Here is a 19730-nt window from a genome sequence, read left to right as displayed (position 1 = left end):
ATTTGCATTTGGGCACATCTCCCTGCCCTCAGGTGGCAAGAGGTGGATGGACGTGTTCTTTCCCAAGGCCCAGGCTATAAACAGTCTCCTTTGGCCTTGAGGTAAAGCAAAGTGACAGCTGTGGTCTGAGGTAAGACTCTTTATTGTATACTTGGGTGGGGTAACCCAGGTAGATGCAAGGTTGCAGCCATAGGAAGCAGCCCTCTTGGGTGTCACTCTGAAAACGGAAGTAGAATGGTGACTGTTCCTCACCAGTTAATTAGTCCCCTGCCAAGGTCTTACAGACCCACCCTTCCTCTCACCCTCAGTTCCCACTGTCCTCCAGGGAGAGGAGCCTTGGGTGAGTGTCCTTTCTTCCTTCCTTCAGAGAGTGGGACTGTCTGCCTCCCGAAAGCGAGGATTGATGGTGGTTGTGATGGCGCTTTTGTAGAGTGGATTACTGTCCTGGGGAAAGACATTGCAGATTATAAGCAAAAAGCCCCAGGACTCCTCGTCCCCTTACTAGACCTAAGAGGCCAGCCTGCAACTTGAGCTGAATCCTAGGAGCTGATGGAAGTCAGCAGAGGGGTTGGTTACATGTGCCAGGGGCTGGGGGAACCCAGTGGGGAGGAATCAGGGCTGGGCTTGTGGTGGGGAAACACATAAAAAGGGGCCTAACCAGGAGGTCTCACCTGCTTCCAGTTGAGTTGCTGCCGCTCCTTCTCAAAGCGACTGTATTCCCGACGGTCATAGATTTCCACCAAGAGCCGGTAAGCCAGGACCAGCCCCAGCCCCACTGCTACAATGCCTCCTACACAGCCCAGCACAATGGCCTGGGTGTGGTCTGCTCCTTCTGTGGATGAGAAACCCAACATACTTTTGGGAGCTGGAGCATAGGGACAGATCAACAGTTGCCCACAGTGTGTCCAGCCTCTCCAACTTTATCTGTCACTGAAAGCAAAGGGAATCCAGCAAGGTCCAAGGTTGTACCCTCACTGCCCAGAGTCTTAGCTTTGTCCACTTGCCCAATTGCTTCTGCCTTTGTCCTGGATTCACAGTACTGCTTCAGCCCCCAGCCTGTTTCCCATTATCTTCACTCTGCATCCCCAGAGTTCTGAGACCCTGCCCATCAAACTTCCAGGGTCTGTGGTATCCATGCCCACTTACTTTCTTGGGGTCTCACTCTGAGCACCACCCTGCCTCTGGCCTCATCCTCCACCAAGAAGAAGAACAGCTGGTTGTCCAGGGTCCTCTCCTTGCACCAGCCATCATCCAAAAAAGGGGCCAAGGCCAGGGTCACATTGGTATGGGCACAAGCTGTACTGCAATTGGTGGCCAGGGGGCCAGTCCCGAAGGCTCCACACTCTGCACAGTCCCTGTGTAGTAAATGCCAGTAAGTTACCAGCTGGGCAGTTGTCACCCAATGGCCCTTACCCAGCTACAAGCAGGAAGGAGAGTAGGCAGATTGGAGTGGTTCAACAAGCCCCACTGTGCCCCTGCTCCCAAGATGCAAGACCTGAGGCCCCACCTGTTTCTCTCGCATGGTGTCTTGCAGCCTGGGCATTGGTCGCATAGAGCACCATAGTAGCCATCTGAGCACTGGCATCGGTTGCATTTGCAGAGTCCATGCCCACTGCAGAGCCCTCCCTCGGGACTGATGCAACTGTCCATGTCCCCACTGCATTCGCATGCTCTGCCCGTGCGGTTGCCATGACAGTGACATACTCCACATTGGCAGCGACCAAAGCCTGGGGTAGAGCCATGCAGAGGGTGACAAGCATACTCCACACACACAGTTGACCATCACGTGGCACCAGAAGGCCACGCATCCAATCTTTTTCAAGGATGCCAAACACACCCTCTAACTCATACACCAGAATCTGACATTTGCCCTCCATGCCAGGAGACTCCCAGAACCTAAGTGCCTTTGGGAAGGCCCCTCAGATCCCGCCCTTCTCCCCAAGGTTCCAGGTACCTCCACAGAGGATGCCCTCATGTCGCTCACAGCTGGCATCGTCACACTCGCACAGATGCCCAGAGCTCTGTCCACTGCAGCTGCAGCGTCCACATTGGCACTGACCCCTTCCACTGCACAGAGGCCCTGTGCCATTGGGAGCCCGACACCCAGATTCCAGATCTGAGGAAGACAGCTCAGCCTCGGAGCACTCACAGAGCCGACCTAGGCGGCCAGGGGCACAGCTGGGAGGGGTAGGCAAAGGAGAGAAGTGGGTCAGAGAGTTTGAACATCCCTGACTTGTCTCTCCCAGGAGCCTCTAAACTCATGTTCTCAAAAGAGTTGGAGAGAGACTAGCAGCTGAAGGGATGATGAGTACAGTGGAACACCGAGTGGAGTGAGAGAGTGGAGGGAGCTCCGGTCAAGGGGAGGGCCTGGACATATCTGGGAAGCCTCAAGGGATGTCGAGGAGACTCCTGAGGGAGGATGGAAAGCAGCAGAGGAATATGGGCCAGGGTTGGTCGTTTGTGGGGAGCCAGCTAGGTGAAGGGAAGAGGAGGCCCTCACCTGCACACCCCACATTGTAGGTGTCCCTGGCCATCACTGCAGTGGGGCACGTGGGGCTGCGTGTCACTGCAGTTACAGTCACACAGCGTGTGTAACTCCACAGTCAGCTCCTCTGAGAAGCCAAGGGCCCGGAGCCTCAGGAGATGGGGCTCTGGGAGGCAGTGGGTGGCTTGGAGAGTAACCCAGAAATTCACCTGAGAACGGGGTAGGCAGGAATCAGGTCACGGTTACACACACACCCCAAACCCACCAGTCATCCAGAACCTCACCCCTTAGTAAATAAAGGGATGGGGTCATAGTAACACCCATCTCCTAGAAAAATGTCTGAGGAGGCCACTCAGACCACTCCGGGAAGGATGGATGGAGGGCCACCCCGGGCTCTCGTCACATGCCTGCCCCCATCTTTTCCTGCCTGCTTCATTTCCCACTCCCACCTCCCGCTGCACACCTGCCTGTGCTAGCTGGCTCTCACCGTCTGGTTGATTCGAACATGGTTGCACTGTCCTCGATCCTCAGCCTTGCCCTCCCTCTTCTCAGGACCCTCACACTGGGATTCGTAAGAAATGTGGACCCCAGGAGGGAGTGGAGAGTGTTCAAGGGTCACAGTGGAAGACAGACTCTATGGGAAGAGAGTGAGTGGATGACCATATGAATGCAGGAAAGGACCACACCCCCACTTTATGTCCTCTCCAGGTGTTTCCAATTCTGCCAGCACTCTGCCCTCTGCCACCTGGAGCTCCTTTCATTCTGCCCGGTCAAGAGGCATTTCCGGAGGGAGGATCCATGAGAACCTTGTGTAGAATATACAAGATCCAGAGGCCTCTAATATAGCATTTCAGTGCAGCTGGCAGCAAGGGCCACTGAGGGTCACAGGCTGGCCAGATGCTGTAAACATGCAGAGACCATGTTTGTGAAGCCCCACACCAGGACACAAGCTGGTGCATGCCAGGTCTAAAGGGCAGATTCATTACAGTTTACCCTAGGAAATTTGATACTGTCTCAGATTTTCTTGCCGTTGGTTTAGGAGATGGTCCTTGACCTCAAGAAACTTACAGTCTAGTTGCAGAGATAAGACCTAAACACTAAGATTTTTTATGGTGCCTTCTACCTGTAAAATTCTATGATTCTTATTCAGATCACAGCTCGAATTGTTTATAAACTTAGTGAAAGCAGGCTCCAGATCTCACATTGTTATGTACAGACTGACTAGGGACAAATTCCAGCCCTTCTGTTGGTTATCTTTGTGACCTTGGACAAGTCACTTAGCCTCCTTGTGTGGGTTCCCTCATCTGTAAAATAGAGATGATAAGAGTTATGAAGCAAGGCTTTTGGTGGGGTTAAATGAAGTAGCAAACAGTACGTACACCTAGGATGGTGGGTGCATGAAATAGAAGCTCAATGACTGTAACCTTCCTTTCTTGCCTAGAGCAGAGCTCCAAGCTCTCTGCATGTCAGATGTTTAAGATTTATGAATATAAGATTGCATGGGTGAACAATTAATGACAGCTATGTGCAAACTATTGGTAGGAGCTGTGGAATATTAGACCAAAAAGTGATCATTTCCTCTTAATTCTGCCACCCCACCAAAGGGCCCCTTTCTGCCTTTCCCCAGTGCCCACCCTCACCATCTCCCCCTCCCCTGGCCCCTTACATTATAAGCGTCCATAATGAGCTGTACCACATTGCTGGAGTCCTCACTCAGCTCCCCCACTGCAGACTTAGGAATCAGCTTACTCAGCTCCTGAGTTATGGGGAATTAAGGGTCACAGCTCTAAGAAAATGGGCTCCTGGGGGTCTGGAAGGAGGGCATATGGGGGGCAGAGAATGGATCTTTGGGGGAACTGAGAAAGGCTGAGGTGGGGCTGGGGATCTGACATGTAGACAGCTCTCACCTCGTAGACAGGCAGTGCGGTACTGGTGACAGCAAAGATGGGCTGGATGTTTGCTGCAGAGAGGGCCTGGGCTACCTGACCCACAGAGGGGTAGTCCTGGGGCAGGAAGCAGGGACAAGCTGAGTGCCACAGGTCTCCCCCACAATATGCAAGGTGCCCTCAGCCCAGGGAACCCAGGAACCAAGGTTCCACCAGCTGGAGGAGCCCTGGAGGCTTGCTAAGGAATAGAAAGGAGGTAGGGAATGGAGTGACAAAGGTGTCCTGTCTCGGCAACTGAAAGGAGGAACTGCTGGGGTAGATGGCAGGGTGGTTACTGGTGAGGACTGTGAGGCTGGGAGTAGGTATCCTGGAAGGAAAGAGGTGTGGCTCAGATGGGGAGAGGCAAGGTGATGGTGGGGACTCACAAACTCTGTGCTGCGACTGTAGAGGCCATTGCTGTCCAAGTGGCAGTGCCCATCACTGGGCATGAAAATGCCACCCAACTTCCCATCCCCAGCTGTGTGGAATGTGTCATCTGAAGTGAACACCAGCAGCCGGGACACATTTCTCCAGCCAATCTGCTCCTGGGGTACAGTGCGGGTGGTAGGCTGTGCACCTGGCCATGGCCCTTGAGCCACCCCAGCCAGCTCTGGGAGGCAAGGATGTGGCCAGCCTCACTCTGAGTCAGCTTGTCCATCCCCTTGTCTCCAGTACCTTGCTTCTCCCTGCTCTCCCCAGCCCCCCAAACAAGGCTGCTCCTAGTGGAGGCTCGCTTGTGAATTAGAAAATCATGCCTCCTCCTCAAGATATTTTACTCCAACCCACCAGGTAGTTGTTAAAATATGTATACAAGCTACAGCAACTATGGTATGAATGGTACCCCCTAGAATTGTGCACTATGCAACCATCCGGGCAGTCTTATTCCCAAACAGAACTCCAGACTCAGCTCTCTGTCCCACCTCCTTACCTGGCAGAGTGCAGCCTGCAGAATGGCATCAAAGCCACCTTCAGGCGAGTCCAGATTGCCGGACACGCTCTGGCGCCCCACCTCCCGCTCAAAGGCTTGCGCATCCGCCGTCAGGGACAGCACATGGTGAAAGCTGAAGGGTGACTGGCAGCGCTCCAGCCGGGTGGGGCAGGGGTGGCGAAGCTTTGAGGGCACTGTGCTCACAAAGGGCAGCACCGTTTTGTCCACGAAGGAACCAAAACCTGGGAGAGGAGAGGAGAGGAACAAAAACTGTACCAGAAGTCACAGGGCAGCAGCAGAGGACTCATGAGAGTGCTTGATGGCAAGTGGGGTAGGGAAGACTGTCATGGAAGAGATGATGAGAGAGGGTGCACCCAGGGGGCAGGAACCCAGTAACTGGCAAGCAAAGCAGTCAGACCACCGGCTCAGGAAAGTGGTGGACAGAGGACACTAAGAGGAGGACACAACTCTGGGGACAAATGGGAGCTTCCTGAAGGTCAAAGGTGGCTCAGGCATAGGATGTGATAGCAGCATAAGGCAAAGGAGGGAAATCTGCATAGAGGAGAATTGGCCCAGAATGTGGAACCAGGGACAGTGACATCTTGGCCTTGTCCAAGGGACACTTGCATCGGGGCAGGTTTTAGGTTGGTAGGTCCAGGGCAGCTGTCCAGGCCCAGAGAGGACCTGAACACGGTTTCTCCAGATGCTAGGTCTCAGCTAGACCTGTAAAACGAAGAATCCTACTGGACAGTCTCTTGAGTCCTCTCCAGCTCTGACCTAGAAGATGGGTGTCTTTGGGGAGAGTTGCAGGAACAAACCTGTGGCCTGGCTAGATCTGTCAACAACTGGGAGGGCAAGTCGGGGCCCTTGTGAGCTGAGGATGTTGGCAAAGGCTAAGGCAGTGGTTGACAGGCAAGGGCTAACAGGGCAGGAGTCAGCGCTCGGCTCACCAATGCGCACAGAACGGGTAACCTCCTGCAGCCGGACCAGCAGAGCGTGCCCGAGCTGGCGCACGCGTTCCAGGTCGTCCTTCATGGAGTAGCTCAGGTCCATAAGGTAGTATAGGTCCACTGGGTATCCCTCGGCACGGAGGAAGCGGACCTGGAGCTGCTGGGGCTCCCCTGGGGGTGGGTGGCGGGCGCGGGTCAGCAGAGGGCATTGGAACCCCAGCCTAGACCTCTGTCCTGGTCCCGCCGGCCTTAACTCACCAGGCCTCAGCGTGACCCGGACCCGCTGCGGCGCCAGCTGGGTGGCACCCTCTCCGCGGGTGCCCTGGCCGAGCGGCTGGTCCTGCAGCACCTCCTGCCGGCCGCGAGGCTCCTCCAGCTCCGCCGGCGGACAGCCGCGAGCCAGCAGCTCCTCTCGCCCGGCGCAGCGCCGTTCCTCCGCTTCCCCCGACGCTGTGAAGTTCTGCTCAGCAAGAAAAGGTTTGTCGGGACCGCGTCCTGCACAGGCCCTCCGCCCCGCCCCCTGAACCACCCTGCAAGCCCCTGATTCCCTCCCCTCCTCTTCCCTACACAGCTACCCTGGAACTCCGGTCTTTTTTGTTGTTTGTTTTGTTTTTGAGACAAAGTCTCACTCTGTCGCCCAGGCTGGAGTGCAGTGGTGCGATCTCCACTCACTGCAACCTCTACCTCCCGGATTCAAGTGATTCTCGTACCTTAGCCTCCCAGTAGCTGGGACTACAGGTGTGCGCCACCTCACGCCCAGCTACTTTTTGTATTTTTCATAGAGACGAGGTTTCTCCTTGTTGGCCAGGCTGGTCTTGAACTCTTGACCTCAAGTGATCCGCCCGCCTCAGCCTCCCAAAGTGCTAGGATTACAGGTGTGAACCACCACACTCAGCCATTTTTTTTTCTTTTTTTTTTTTTTTCTGCTATAAAGACAGGGTATTGCTTTGTTGCCCAGACTGGTTTTGAAATCCTGGGCTCAAGCAATCCTCCTGCCTCAACCTCCCAAAGTGCTGGGACTGCAGGCATGAGCCACCACCAGTGGAACTCTGGTCCTTTCTTCTTTGTCAGAGCCCCACTTATCTCAACTCCCCCTTGCCCCAGACACCTACCCCTCTGCTCCCCCATAGAGCCACAGACTTCCTGTTGAGATCTTAGAGACTTTACTACCACAAAAAAATGGGGGCCTTGCCTCCTAGGCCAACCTCCCCAGCAAGCTCACACCAAAATGGTAAGGGGGTCAGACTAAAACACACAGCTCCTTGGAAGGGGAAGGAGGTGCCCCCCGCAATGTGTCTGGGACTGGTTGGGAAGCCACAGGGGAAGGAAATGGTTAGAGCGGCTCCTCAGCTGGCCCTGGGTGTCAGCTCCTAATTTGGGGGTTGGAGAAGCCAGACACAGACCCAATTATCTCAAGAGCTACAGCTCCCCAGCTCCAGCCTGGCACCTCTGCCTCTCTGCCTCATGCAGACTCAGTGTCTACCCTTCTTGTCCTCTCAGATTCACTGTATGCCTTTCTCCTGGGTCCTCTAACATCTGTAGCCCTGTCTCCGCTTGAGTTTGCCCTGATCTCTTATCTGGGCTCCCACACTGATCTAACCCTCCACCTTCCTCTGAGAGAGGCAGACCTGTGCCCATCCCAGCTCAGGCACCCCTCCTGCTCTGCTGCTCCATGAGTACTCTGTCTCTTTAAAGCATAAACAAACAACAGCCTTGTTTGAGGAGCCAGGGAGATGCCTGCTCCCTAGCATCATTCTTGGCCATTTAGGTAGCTGAAGCCTTTCCAGTCCCCCTCAAGCCCATAGGCTTCCACCCCTTCCCTTTCTACCTGTCCAGTCATAGGCTGCTACACACCCAGGAACAGAATGCCCCCACCCTAAACACAGACTTAGAAATCTAACCACACAGTTTCTGCTATGGACTGAACTCTGCACCCCTACCCCACCCCACCCCCACCCCCATCCTGTATTGAAGCCCTAACCCTCCATGTGATGGTGTTTGGAGATGGAGCCTTTGCGAGACACCTAGGCTTAGATGAGGTCCTAAGGGTGGACCCTCTTGATGGAGTTAGTGCCCTTACAAGAAGAGAGGCACCTTCTTGTTCCCACTCCACCCACCTACCCCCTCCCCACTATGTGAGGACATACCGAGAAGGTAGCCAGTCTGCAAGCCAGGAGGAGAGCCCTAACTGGGGAATCAAATCAGCCAGCAATTAGATCTTGGAATTCCCAGCCTCCAACATTAAGAGAAATAAATTCTTGCTGCTTAAACCACCCAGCTTGGCCGGGCGCAGTGGCTCACGCCTGTAATCCCAGCACTTTGGGAGGCCGAGGCGGGTGGTTCACGAGGTCAAGAGATCGAGACCATCCTGGTCAATATGGTGAAACCCCGTCTCTACTAAAAATACAAAAAATTAGCTGGGCATGGTGGCCCGTGCCTGTAATCCCAGCTACTCAGGAGGCTGAGGCAGGAGAATTGCTGAGGCAGGAGGTGGAGGTTGCAGTGAGCCGAGATCACGCCATTGCACTCCAACCTGGGTAACAAGAGCAAAACTCCGTCTCAAAAAAAAAAAACAAAACACCCAGCCTATGGTATTTTGTTATGGCAGCCTACACTGGCTAATACCTTTCTCACATATTTACATGCAAAACAGCTTCCTTTCCCAATACACAGGCATGAATTCCCACAGGCACATACTTTCTCCCAATTCATGGTCACAGATTCTCTCCGTATATACACAAGTACATGGATACAGATATAACTTTATGTACACAGGAAACGTGCACACACACACATATATCCACACACAGGAGTCCTATGTGAATAAACTCAGTTGAGACCGTAACGTGTACCTAAAAATCATACATGTGCCCACACAATCACACATATATATCCAGGCTGCACATACACATACACATGGTTCAAGGACCATAGGACCATCTTTACCAGTTGTTTGCACCACGCACAGCTGGGGTGCGAGAGGATGCACTTCTGGCAGGAGGGGGCTGGCTGGCAGGAGCCCAGCAAGGATAGGTGAGGGTTCCCCCATTTTGTAGCTTCCCCTGTGGATGGGATCTTGGCGTCCAACTCACTCTCACCTCTGCTCAGGACCAGTAGCAAAACAACGACGATTGGCAAAGTCACCATGGCCTGTAATGGGAAATAAAGGACATGTGGGCCCTCAGGGAGGACCCTTAAACTCTCAGTCCTCTGAACTTAGCTGTGGCTATCACTCTCAAAACTCTACCCCAAATCTTTATCTCCCCTCATAGTTTCACTTCCCCTGTGGATTCAGCAGTTTCTTCAAAATGATGGGAAGGGGCAGGTACCAGGCAAAGGTAGGGGCCTCCTGATGTGATGGGTCACACCTGTAATCCCAGCACATTAGGAGGCTGAGGCAGGTGGGTCACCTGACCTCAGGAGTTCGACTTGGCCAATATGGCAAAACCCTATCTCAGGAATACAAAAATTGGCTGGGCACGGTGGCTCAAGCCTGTAATCCCAGCACTTTGGGAGGCCGAGGTGGGTGGATCACGAGGTCAAGAGATCGAGACCATCCAGGTCAACATGGTGAAACCCCGTCTCTACTAAAGATACAAAAAATTAGCTGGGCATGGTGGCACGTGCCTGTAATCCCAGCTACTCAGGAGGCTGAGGCAGGAGAATTGCCTGAACCCAGGAGGCAGAGGTTGTGGTGAGCCGAGATCGCGCCATTGCACTCCAGCCTGGGAAACAAGAGCGAAACCCCGCCTCAAAAAAAAAAAAAAAACAAAAATTGGCCGGGCGCAGTGGCTCACGCCTATAATCCCAGCACTTTGGGAGGCCGAGGCGGGTGGATCACGAGGTCAACAGATCGAGACCATACTGGTCAACATGCTGAAACCCCGTCTCTACTAAAAATACAAAAAAATTAGCTGGGCGTGGTGGCACATGCCTGTAGTCCCAGCTACTTGGGAGGCGGAGGCAGGAGAATTGCTTGAACCCAGGAGGCAGAGGTTGCGGTGAGCCGAGATTGCGCCATTGCACTCCAGCCTGGGTAACAAGAGCGAAACTCCATCTCAAAAAAAAAAAAAAAGAATACAAAAATTAGGGCCAGGTGTGGTAGCTCACACCTGTAATCCCAGCACTATGGGATGCCAAGCGGGGGGGTGGATCACCTGTGGTCAGGAGTTCCAGACCAGCCTGGCCAACATAGTGAAATCTCATCTCTACTAAAAATACAAAAAATAGCTTGGTGTGGTGGCAGATACCTATAATCCCAGCTACTCGAGAGGCTGAAGTGGGAGAATCGCTTGAACCCGGGAGGTGGAGGTTGCAGTGAGCCAAAATCATGCCATTGCACTCCAGCCTGGGCAACAAAAGCGAAATTCCATCTAAAAAAAAAACAAATACAAAAATTAGATGGGCGTGGTGGCATGCGCCTGTAATCCTAGCTACTCGGGAGTCTGAGGCAAGAGAATCGCTTGAACCTGGGAGGCGGAGGTTGGAGTGAGCCGAGATCGCGCCATTGCACTCCAGCCTGGGCAGCCTGGGCGACAGAGCAAGACTCCATCTCAAAAAAAAAAAGGTAGGGTCTTCAGAGACACTGTCCTTCCTGTGTGCAGACTTCATGTGGCCAGGGTGGGCAAATGGCCTACTAAAGAGTCTGGGGACTGGGCCTGGAGGCACTAAAGTCTGCACCCAGGTCTATTTACCAAGATTCCAAGCTGTAGTGGTAGCAGAACCGAACAGGAAATGGACCGGATTCTGGTCCTGCTGCAGTCCCTCACTGGCTGTATGGCAAGTCAGACCTCTCTGGGCATTAGTTTCCACATCTGTAAGGTGGAGGAGTTAGATAAATAATCTGACATACTTTGCAGTTTTCACAATCTTGGATTCTAAATGAGAGAAGAGGGTCAGTGAGTGGGAATTAGGAAAAAGAAAGCTAGAACAGATGAGGGTGAGTGTGTGACAGAGTCAAGGGAGAATAGTTCTACTTGGTTGACATGGTAGCAACAGGAATGAAGATGAGACCACAAGAACTCTCTGCAGGTTAAGAGGAGAAAGAAGGCCAGCGTGGGCAAAAAAGTTGTCTCTTTTCTGTACTTTTCAAGAAGATAATCCAGATTGAAGAAAGAACCTGGAGGCAGAGTAATTTCTCAAGTGACCTTTAGGAAAGCCAACCAAATTCCTGACTTTAAAAAACATAAATTTTTTTTAAATGAGCAGGTAATTTGTTTACCATGCTTCAAAAGTCAAAAAGTTAAATCCCATTGGCCCTTTTTATTGCAGAAATGGAAAAGCTGATTCTAAAATTTATATGGAATTGCATGGAACCCCAAATAGTCAAAATAATCTTGTAAAAACTTACTGCAGAGCTACAGTAATCAAGACAGTGTTGGCCGGGCGCGGTGGCTCACACCTGTAATCTCAGCACTTTAGGAGGCTGAGGCGGGTGGATCATGAGGTCAAGAGATCGAGACCATCCTGGCCAACATGGTGAAACCCCGTCTCTAGAAAAAATGCAAAAAAAATCAGCCAGACGTGGTGGCACATGCCTGTAATCCCAGCTACTTGGGAGGCTGAGATAGGAGAATCGCTTAAACCCAGGTGGCGGAGGTTGCAATGAGCCAAGAATGAGCCATTGCACTCCAACCTGGGCAACAAGAGTGAAACTGTCTCAAAAAAAAAAAAAAAAAAAAAAAGACAGTGTTGGCTGGCTGCAGTGGCTCATGCCTGTAATCCCAGTGCTGGTGGGAAGACAGCTTGAACCCAGTAGTTTGAGGCTGCAGTGAGCTATGATCATGTCACTGTACTCTGCCATGGGCAACAGAGTAAAACCCTGTCTCTTAAAAGGAAAAAAACAAGACTGGGCTTGTGGCTCACGCCTGTAATCCCAGCACTTTGGGAGGCCAAGGCAGGTGGATCACTTGAGATCAGGAGTTTGAGACCAGCCTGGGCAACATGGTAAAACCCCATCTTTACTAAAAATATAAAACGTAGCTGGGCATGGTGGCGAATGCCTGTAGTCCCAGCTGCTCAGGAAGCTGAGGCACGAGAATCGCTTGAACCCAGGAGGCAGAGGCAACAGTGAGCCAATATCAGGCCACTGCAATCCAGCTTGGGGGACAGAACAAGACCCTGTCTCAAAAAAAAAAAAAAAAAGAAAAAGGAAAACAAAACCACAATGAGATACCACTTCATATCTACTAGAATGACTATGATCAAACACTGAAAAATAACAATTGTTGTTGAGAACATGGAGAAATTGGGATCCTTTACATTACCATGTAAGGAATATTTTTATATTTTTATGGTACAATCCCTGTGGAAAACAGTTTTTCTATTTTTATAGTTCAGTTCCTCAACTGAGCATGGGATTACCCTATAACCTGGCAATTCTACTCTTAGGTATACACACAAAAGAATTGAAAACAGGTATTCAAACAAAACTGGTACAGAAATGTTTACAGCAGCGCTATTCACCATAGCTAAACGGTGGAAAGAACCCAGATGTCCATCAGCTGATACACGGATAAGGAAAGGTGGTATATCCACACAACAGAAAGTTATTTGGCCATAAAAAGCAATGAACTACTGATACATACATGCCACAACATGGATGAACCTTGATACATGCTCAGTGAACAAAACCATTCATGAAAGATCACATATTTTATGATTCCACGTGTAGAACATATCCAAACTAGAAAAATCCGCAGATAGAAGGTAGATTAATGGTTACCCAAGGTTGGGGGAAGGGGAAATGGAGAGTGGCTGCTTAATGGGTAGTTTGATTTTGGGGTGATAAATGAGTTCTGGAATTAGTGAATTTACTTAATGCCACTGAATTGTACACTTAAAAGTGGTAAAAATGTATACAACGTATACATTTTGTGTATCTACCATTTTAAAAATCAAAAACTCAAAAAGTTAAGATGATGAGAAATCTCCTACCCCATACGCCATACCCAGTTTCCACACCTACCCTAAATAAATATCATTTATTACTATCTTTGTTTGTTTCTTTTGTTTTGTTTTGTTTTTTGAGGCAGAGTCTCACTCTGCTGCCCCAGCTGGAGTGCACTGTCGCAGTCTCAGCTCACTACAACCTCCACCTCCTGGGTTCAAGTGAGTCTTGTGCCTCAGCCTCCCAAGTAGCTGGGATTACGTGTGTGTGCCACCACACCCAGCTAATTTTTGTGTTTTTAGTAGAGACAGAGTTTCACCATGTTGGCCACACTGGTCTCGTATTCTTGGCCTCAAGTGATCTGCCCACCTCAGCTTCCAAAATTGCTGGAATTACAGGTGAGAGTCACTGTGCCCAGCCTGTCTTTGCTTCTTACAAACTTTCTAGAGATTGTTTTGTGCATATACAAATTAACGTGCATATGCTTTTTATTTATTTATTTATTTTTGAGACGGAGTTTTGCTGTTGTTACCCAGACTGGAGTGCAATGGTGAGATCTCAGCTCACCACAACCTCCGCCTCCTGGGTTCAAGCAATTCTCCTGCCTCAGCCTCCCGAGTAGCTGGGACTACAGGCAAGCGCCACCATGCCCAGCTAATTTTTGTATTTTAAGTAGAGATGGGGTTTCACTTTGTTGACCAGGATGGTCTCGATCTCTTGACCTTGTGATCCACCCGCCTCAGCTTCCCAAAGTGCTGGGATTATAAGCATGAGCCACCGTGCCCGGCCACATATGCTTTTTAAATGGTAGACTCAAATGCCATGATTCTTAAAATGGTAGAAAACACAATTTTTCACTTTTTTCCTTTAACTACTTTTTTTGGAAATCTTTCTACCTGAGAAAGTTAAAAATGTCCCCTGTTTTTTTTTTTGAGACAGAGTGTCACTCTTGTTGCCCAGGCTGGAGTGCAATGGCTTGATCTTGGCTACCGCAACCTCCGCCTCCTGGGTTCAAATTATTCTCCTGCCTCAGCCTCCCAAGTAGCTAGGATTACAGGCATGTGCCACCACACCCCGATAATTTTGTATTTTTAGTGAAGATGGGGTTCCTCCATGTTGGTCAGTCTGGTCTCAAACTCCCAACCTCAGGTGATCCACCTGCCTCAGCCTCCCAAAGTGCTGTGATTACAGGCGTGAGCCACTGTGCCTGGCCTTAAATTGTTTCTAGTTCACCATGACAAATGATGCTGAAAAGTTGTATATTTATTTATTTATTTATTCATTTGAAAGAGAGGGTCTTGTTCTGTCACCCGGCTATAGTGTACTGGTGCAATCATGGCTCACTGCTGCCTTGACATCCCAGGCTCAATTGATCCTCCCACTTCAGCCTCCTAAGTAGCTGGTATTACAGGTGCATGCTACCATGCCTAGCTAATTATTTTTGTATTATTTTGCAGAAATGGGGTTTCCCCATGTTGCCCATGCTGGTCTAGATACTCCTGAGCTCAAGCCACCCACCCACCTTGGCCTCCCAAAGTACCATGAATCCACACATGACCCACCACGCCCAGCCAAATGTCATGTATTTATTATTTCACAGGTGTGCAACTGAATCTGTAAGATAAATCCCTGAAAGAAGATGTGTAGGATAAATAGATAGATATCATTTGTAATATTGGTGTGTATTTCATATACATTCTTATGCTAAGGAAAAAAAAAATATATATATATATATATATATGGATATTGCCAGCATAAGCTCCTCAGGGCTTACACTGGTCCACATTCCCATCAGCAGTGTATGAGAAAGGCCAACTAACTCCTTGTCATAAACCATTTGCATCTTCTTCAACCTGGGCCCAGAGTCAGGTCCAGATACTCTGCACAGAGTGTGAGGAAGGGTGGAGTGCTGAGTCGTTGAACATCCTGGTCCTGCTCCCCACCACCTGTGACCACAGACGCCATATATAACGGAGCCTCCGCCCCTTGGGGAAAGGCTGGCCCCAGCTCAGCCTCAGTGTAACCTCAGCCCTGCTTGCTGTGCGTGCCTGTGGTCACGGAGGCTGGAGATGCTGCAACCCAAAGCCGGGTTTTGACTCATCTCTCATAAGTGGAGCCCCTGCTGCCACACAGGCTTTTCAGAGACCTCAAGCCCACTCATCTCCCTTTAAAGGGGGCCCTGGGACTCCCTGGATGGCCCTTTCCTACCTTTCTTCCCAATTATCCTCTCCTCTTCCCTCCTTGGAGGTACATGTTCTGCCACCTATTTCTCTGTCTGCTTCTCTGTCTCTCTCTGGCTCCTTTCAATTCAAAACTTCTATTGCATCTCTCTGCTGCTTTTCTCTGCTCCACTTCTTCATAGGCTGTTTTACTTCCTTTTCCCCTCTGTTCCTAACTACAGAATGGCAGAATCTTCTACTCCATCCCCCTCCTTTTACAAATGGAAACCTAAATTCCACGAGGCCAGGGTCACCCAGAGAACTAGGGGCAGGGCAGGGCAAGGCAGGACAGGGACTGAGGTAGGCCAGGCCTCTGCTGTGCTTGCTCCTTTCCTCCCTCCAATCCAGGCACCATCTCCATCAATAGTCATGTTCTCTCTCCACTAGCCCTGATGGGCTCTAATCGCATTTCTCTTTCCTTAGGCGTATTTTCCAGTCTTCTCTTCCCTTCCTGGGACCAAGTGATTATTTCCATTTTTCTGGACTCCATTCTGACTCCAATACACACCCTGTGGCCCCCCTCAGCAGCTGAGAAACAGAGCCACCTCTCAACCCATCCATACCTCCCAAGTTAATCAGAACCCTGGGCTGCCCACTGGGAGACACAAGGAGGGAACAGAACTGAGCTGCTGGGCCACAGTGCCCCAGGAGAGTGGAGTCTGTGGCCAACATGCAGATTGGGAAGAAGTCTGAGCTGAAGACAGAGCATTAGGCACCAGGGATGGCAGCTGGGGGTAATGTTGGGAGAACCCTACTTCAGCATAATCCTTGGCACATGGCAGGCACTCAAATGACAGCACTCGTATACATCCCCACCTCCTTTCCCTCTTGCCAGCCCTACTGTTGGGAAACTGACGCAAGAGAGATTGGGCTTTGGGAGAGGTGGGGGTAAGGGCTGTGAAACCAACCGGAGGAGGGAGCCAGCTCAGAGGATCTTAGGAATGCAGAAAGGAGTTTAGAACCTTTCTTAAGTCTGGACAGGACCCTCCATATCCAGATCAAAGCCCTCTTCCCAAGAGGTTGGGACCAGGTAGGCCTGGGCAGAAGGGCTGGTGCCCTGGTACTCACAGGTGCGTGCAGAGCAGCCCTTCCTCTGGTGACAGCAGCAGCCTTTGTGTACTGATCTGGGAGACTACAGAGGAGGAAGTGACACTCCCCAGGGTGGAGAAGATTTGGGGTGGGTGGGGGTGACTGATCTAGAAGGTGGAGCAGATAGGGGTGGGGCTGAGCCAAAGGAGTGGACGATACAGAGACCTGGAAGAAGGAGCTCATTTATTGAGCCCCTCTCATGTGCTGAACGTGACACATTATAATTAACCCTCACAACCACCTCATAAGATAGGGGTTCATATTCCCCCAGCCCCCAATTTTACAGATGCAAAGATTGAGGCTTAGAAGCAGGAAATACAGAATTTTGCCTAAGGTCCCACAGCTAGTAAGTAGCTAGTCTAGTATTTAAAAAAAAAAAAGACTGGGCACGGTGGCTCATGCCTATAATCCCAGCACTTTGGGAGGCTGAGGCGGAATTACTTAACCAGCACTCGGGAGGCTGAGGCAGAATCGCTTGAACCCAGGAGGCAGAGGTTGCAGTGAGCCAAGATCGCGCCATTGTACTCCAGCCTGGGTAACAAAAGCGAAACTCTGTCTCAAAAAAAAAATTTTTTTAATTTTAAATTTGTATTTTTTAATTTAATTTAATTTCTGAGACAGGGTCTTGCTCTGTTGCCCAGGCTGGAGTGCCATGGTTCGATCTCAGCTCACTGCAAACTCTGCCTCCCGGGTTCAAGGGATTCTCCTGGCTCAGCCTCCAGAGTAGCTGGGATTGCAGGTGTGCACCACCATGCTCAGCAACATTTTATATTTTTAGTTGAGACGGGGTTTCACCATGTTGGCCAGGCTGCTCTTGAACTCCTAACCTCAAGTGATCTGCGCACTTCAGCCTCCCAAAGTGCTGGGATTACAGATGTGAGCCACCGTGCCCAGCCTTTTTTTTTTTTTTTTTAAATTTTTGAGACAGGGTCTTGCTATGTTGTCCAGGCTGGTCTGTAACTCCTGGACTCAAGCAGTCCTCCCACTTTGGCCTCCTGAGTAGCTGGGATTGCAGGCACACCCGGCTGGTCTGGGATTTAAATCCAGGTCTGCCTACCTCCATAATTCATGATCTCATTTTCTCATATAGGAAGGAACTTGATAGGAGGGAATAGAGGCAGTAAGTACTGTAGAGACATGGGAAATTAGAGACTTATTCATTTTAAAAACCCAGGATCCATTGTACTAGTGGGGTTGACTGCATAGGCTCTGGAGCCAAGTTGCTAGAATTCAAATCCTGGCTCTACTACTCATTAGTAAGCAGTAAGGACCTTAGTTGAATTACTTAACCCTTCCGGTGGCTGTTTTCTCATCTGTCAAGCAGGACTCATAGGACTGTCGTGAAATTTTAAATAGATAACTTATTTCAATTGCCTATAAGAATACCTAGCACATACGAAGGGCTTGATAAGAGTCTTAGTAGGGATGAGAAGTAACAGAGGTGAGAAGTGAAGAGGCTTTGAGAAATTCAAGGTCCAGACAGATAGAAACTTGGAAGAGAGAGGCCTAGGGCCAGGCTCAGAGCACGTGACTGGGGGGCCAGAAGCCAAGACAGTAGTGAGGCCTAGGAAAGGGGTGGAGGAGGTGAACTGGGAGAAGCAGCGAGTGCAGCAACAGCTGAAGCCAGGCAAGGCTCTCCCTGCCTGTAGGGAGAGCAGGAAAATATTAATGGGATTTGCTCCTGGCCCACACTGATCCCTAAGAGCTTTGAGAAGGAGCTAGACATGAGGTTTGAGTTCACAGGTTCATCTCCCCTACCAGAAAGAGCACTCCTTGTGGGCAGGGACTGGCTCTACCAGGCTCCCTGCTGGAGCCACAGCACCTAGCCAGATACCCGTCTTATAGTACATGCTCAATAAATCTCAAATGAATTGCAGAAGTGTAGCTGCTGGGAGGAGGCAATTGGGGAAGAGGGGCTCCTTCTCTGGGTGGGCTTGGCTGACCTCAGGCTATAGGATAGCCAGGACCTATACCCTTCCCCCATAACCAGGAATTACCATGACAATGACCCTCCTTCCCCACAAGCCCTGTGGTTTCCTCTAGAGCTTCTTTCACTTTCTTCTTCTGCTTCCCCCCCCCCCCCGCCCCGGCCCCCCCCCGCCCGCCCCTAGCCCTTGCCACTCTTCTTTCCCCTACTCCCACATCCTCAACTTTTTTGTCATATCGACAGGTCACCACTGAAGAGGTCCAGGAACAAGGTAGGTAAGGCACCGTCAGAGGGAAGGTAGGACATGGAGGCAGGGCTCGAGGAGAGTAAGAGAGGGAAGGGAAGAGTACAGGGTGCAGCAGCAGAGGCTGAAGGCACTGCAAAGGCAAGAGGGAAGCTGTGTGGGAGCAAGGACAGATATTCAGAGAGAAGGAACTGTACAGGGAGGCGGCGGTGAGTGGAGGTCATGGGGTAAATCGCCGGAACAGAGAGGGTAGGGGGAGTGAGCCATAAGATGATAGTAGGGTGGGTGGAGACAGAAGGCGGGAGAGCTCCCTGGGTGAGGGGCTGGTGTAAAACAGAAACACTATAGCTTAGATGCAGGCTGTGGTTCTTCTCTTCTGGGGCCAGGAACCCTCATGAGAACTAAATGAAACTTCAGACCGGGCGCAGTGGCTCATGCCTGCAATTCCAGCACTTTGGGAGGCCAAGGTGGGTAAATCACTTGAGGTCAGGAGGTTGAGACCAGCCTGGCCAACATGGTGAAATGCCATCCCTACTAAAAATTCAAAATTAGCCAGCCATGATGGCAGGCTCCTGTAATCCCCGCTACTCGGGAGGCTGACGCAGGAGAATCGCTTGAACCCGGGAGGCGGAGGTTGCAGTGAGCCAAGATTGCACCACTGGGCAACAAGAGTGAAACTCCATCTCAAGAAAAAAAAAATAATAATAATAAATAAATAAATAAAACTTCAATGGACTCCTTCCCCAGAGAAGAGCAGATATGCACATATGCATAACTGGAGGTGGGGACAGGCTTAAAGACCTCTAAAGTCCATAAATGCATTCCCAGAGATCCACAGGATCTAACATAAAAACCCACATCAGGCTGAGCGGGTTGGCTCACGCCTGTAATCCCAGCACTTTGGGAGGCCAAGGCGCGCAGATCACCTGAGGTCAGGACTTCAAGACCAGCCAGGCCAACATGGAGAAACCCTGTCTCTACTAAAAATACAAAACTTAGCTGGGTGTGGCAGTGCACCCATGTAATCCCACCTACTCGGAAAGCTGAGGCAAGAGAATTGCTTGAACCAGGGAG

The 19730-nt window shown here is 50.8% G+C and overlaps 1 protein-coding gene across 4 annotated transcripts; it reads right to left on the bottom strand.

The window, feature by feature from the left end:
• Window positions 1–124: 124 nt before the first annotated feature.
• On the bottom strand, window positions 125–16532 carry ITGB7 (integrin subunit beta 7). 4 transcript variants are annotated; one of them, XM_054238499.2, is made up of 17 exons: window positions 16465–16532; window positions 10983–11102; window positions 10539–10661; window positions 9235–9438; window positions 6547–6748; window positions 6289–6459; window positions 5339–5580; window positions 4797–4955; window positions 4393–4488; window positions 4152–4241; window positions 2973–3119; window positions 2501–2694; window positions 1955–2178; window positions 1508–1727; window positions 1147–1355; window positions 672–832; window positions 125–444 (listed from the first exon to the last, which is right to left on the bottom strand). In XM_054238499.2, exons 4-17 carry the CDS (start codon window positions 9433–9435, stop codon window positions 364–366), a joined length of 2397 nt encoding a protein of 798 aa, XP_054094474.1. In that variant the 5' UTR covers window positions 9436–9438; window positions 10539–10661; window positions 10983–11102; window positions 16465–16532; the 3' UTR covers window positions 125–363. The 4 variants fall into 4 exon arrangements, 3 of the variants coding, with proteins under 3 accessions (XP_054094474.1, XP_017831579.2, XP_035112541.2); XR_008473841.2 differs by lacking the exons at window positions 10539–10661; window positions 10983–11102 and having other exon boundaries at window positions 125–217; window positions 303–444; XM_017976090.4 differs by lacking the exon at window positions 10539–10661.
• Between the last annotated feature and the right edge of the window lie 3198 nt (window positions 16533–19730).

The sequence above is a fragment of the Callithrix jacchus genome, chromosome 9 (genome assembly GCF_049354715.1).
Source record: "Callithrix jacchus isolate 240 chromosome 9, calJac240_pri, whole genome shotgun sequence".
Classification (NCBI taxonomy): Eukaryota; Metazoa; Chordata; class Mammalia; order Primates; family Cebidae; genus Callithrix; species Callithrix jacchus.
This window is presented reverse-complemented; position numbering and strand designations above follow the sequence as displayed.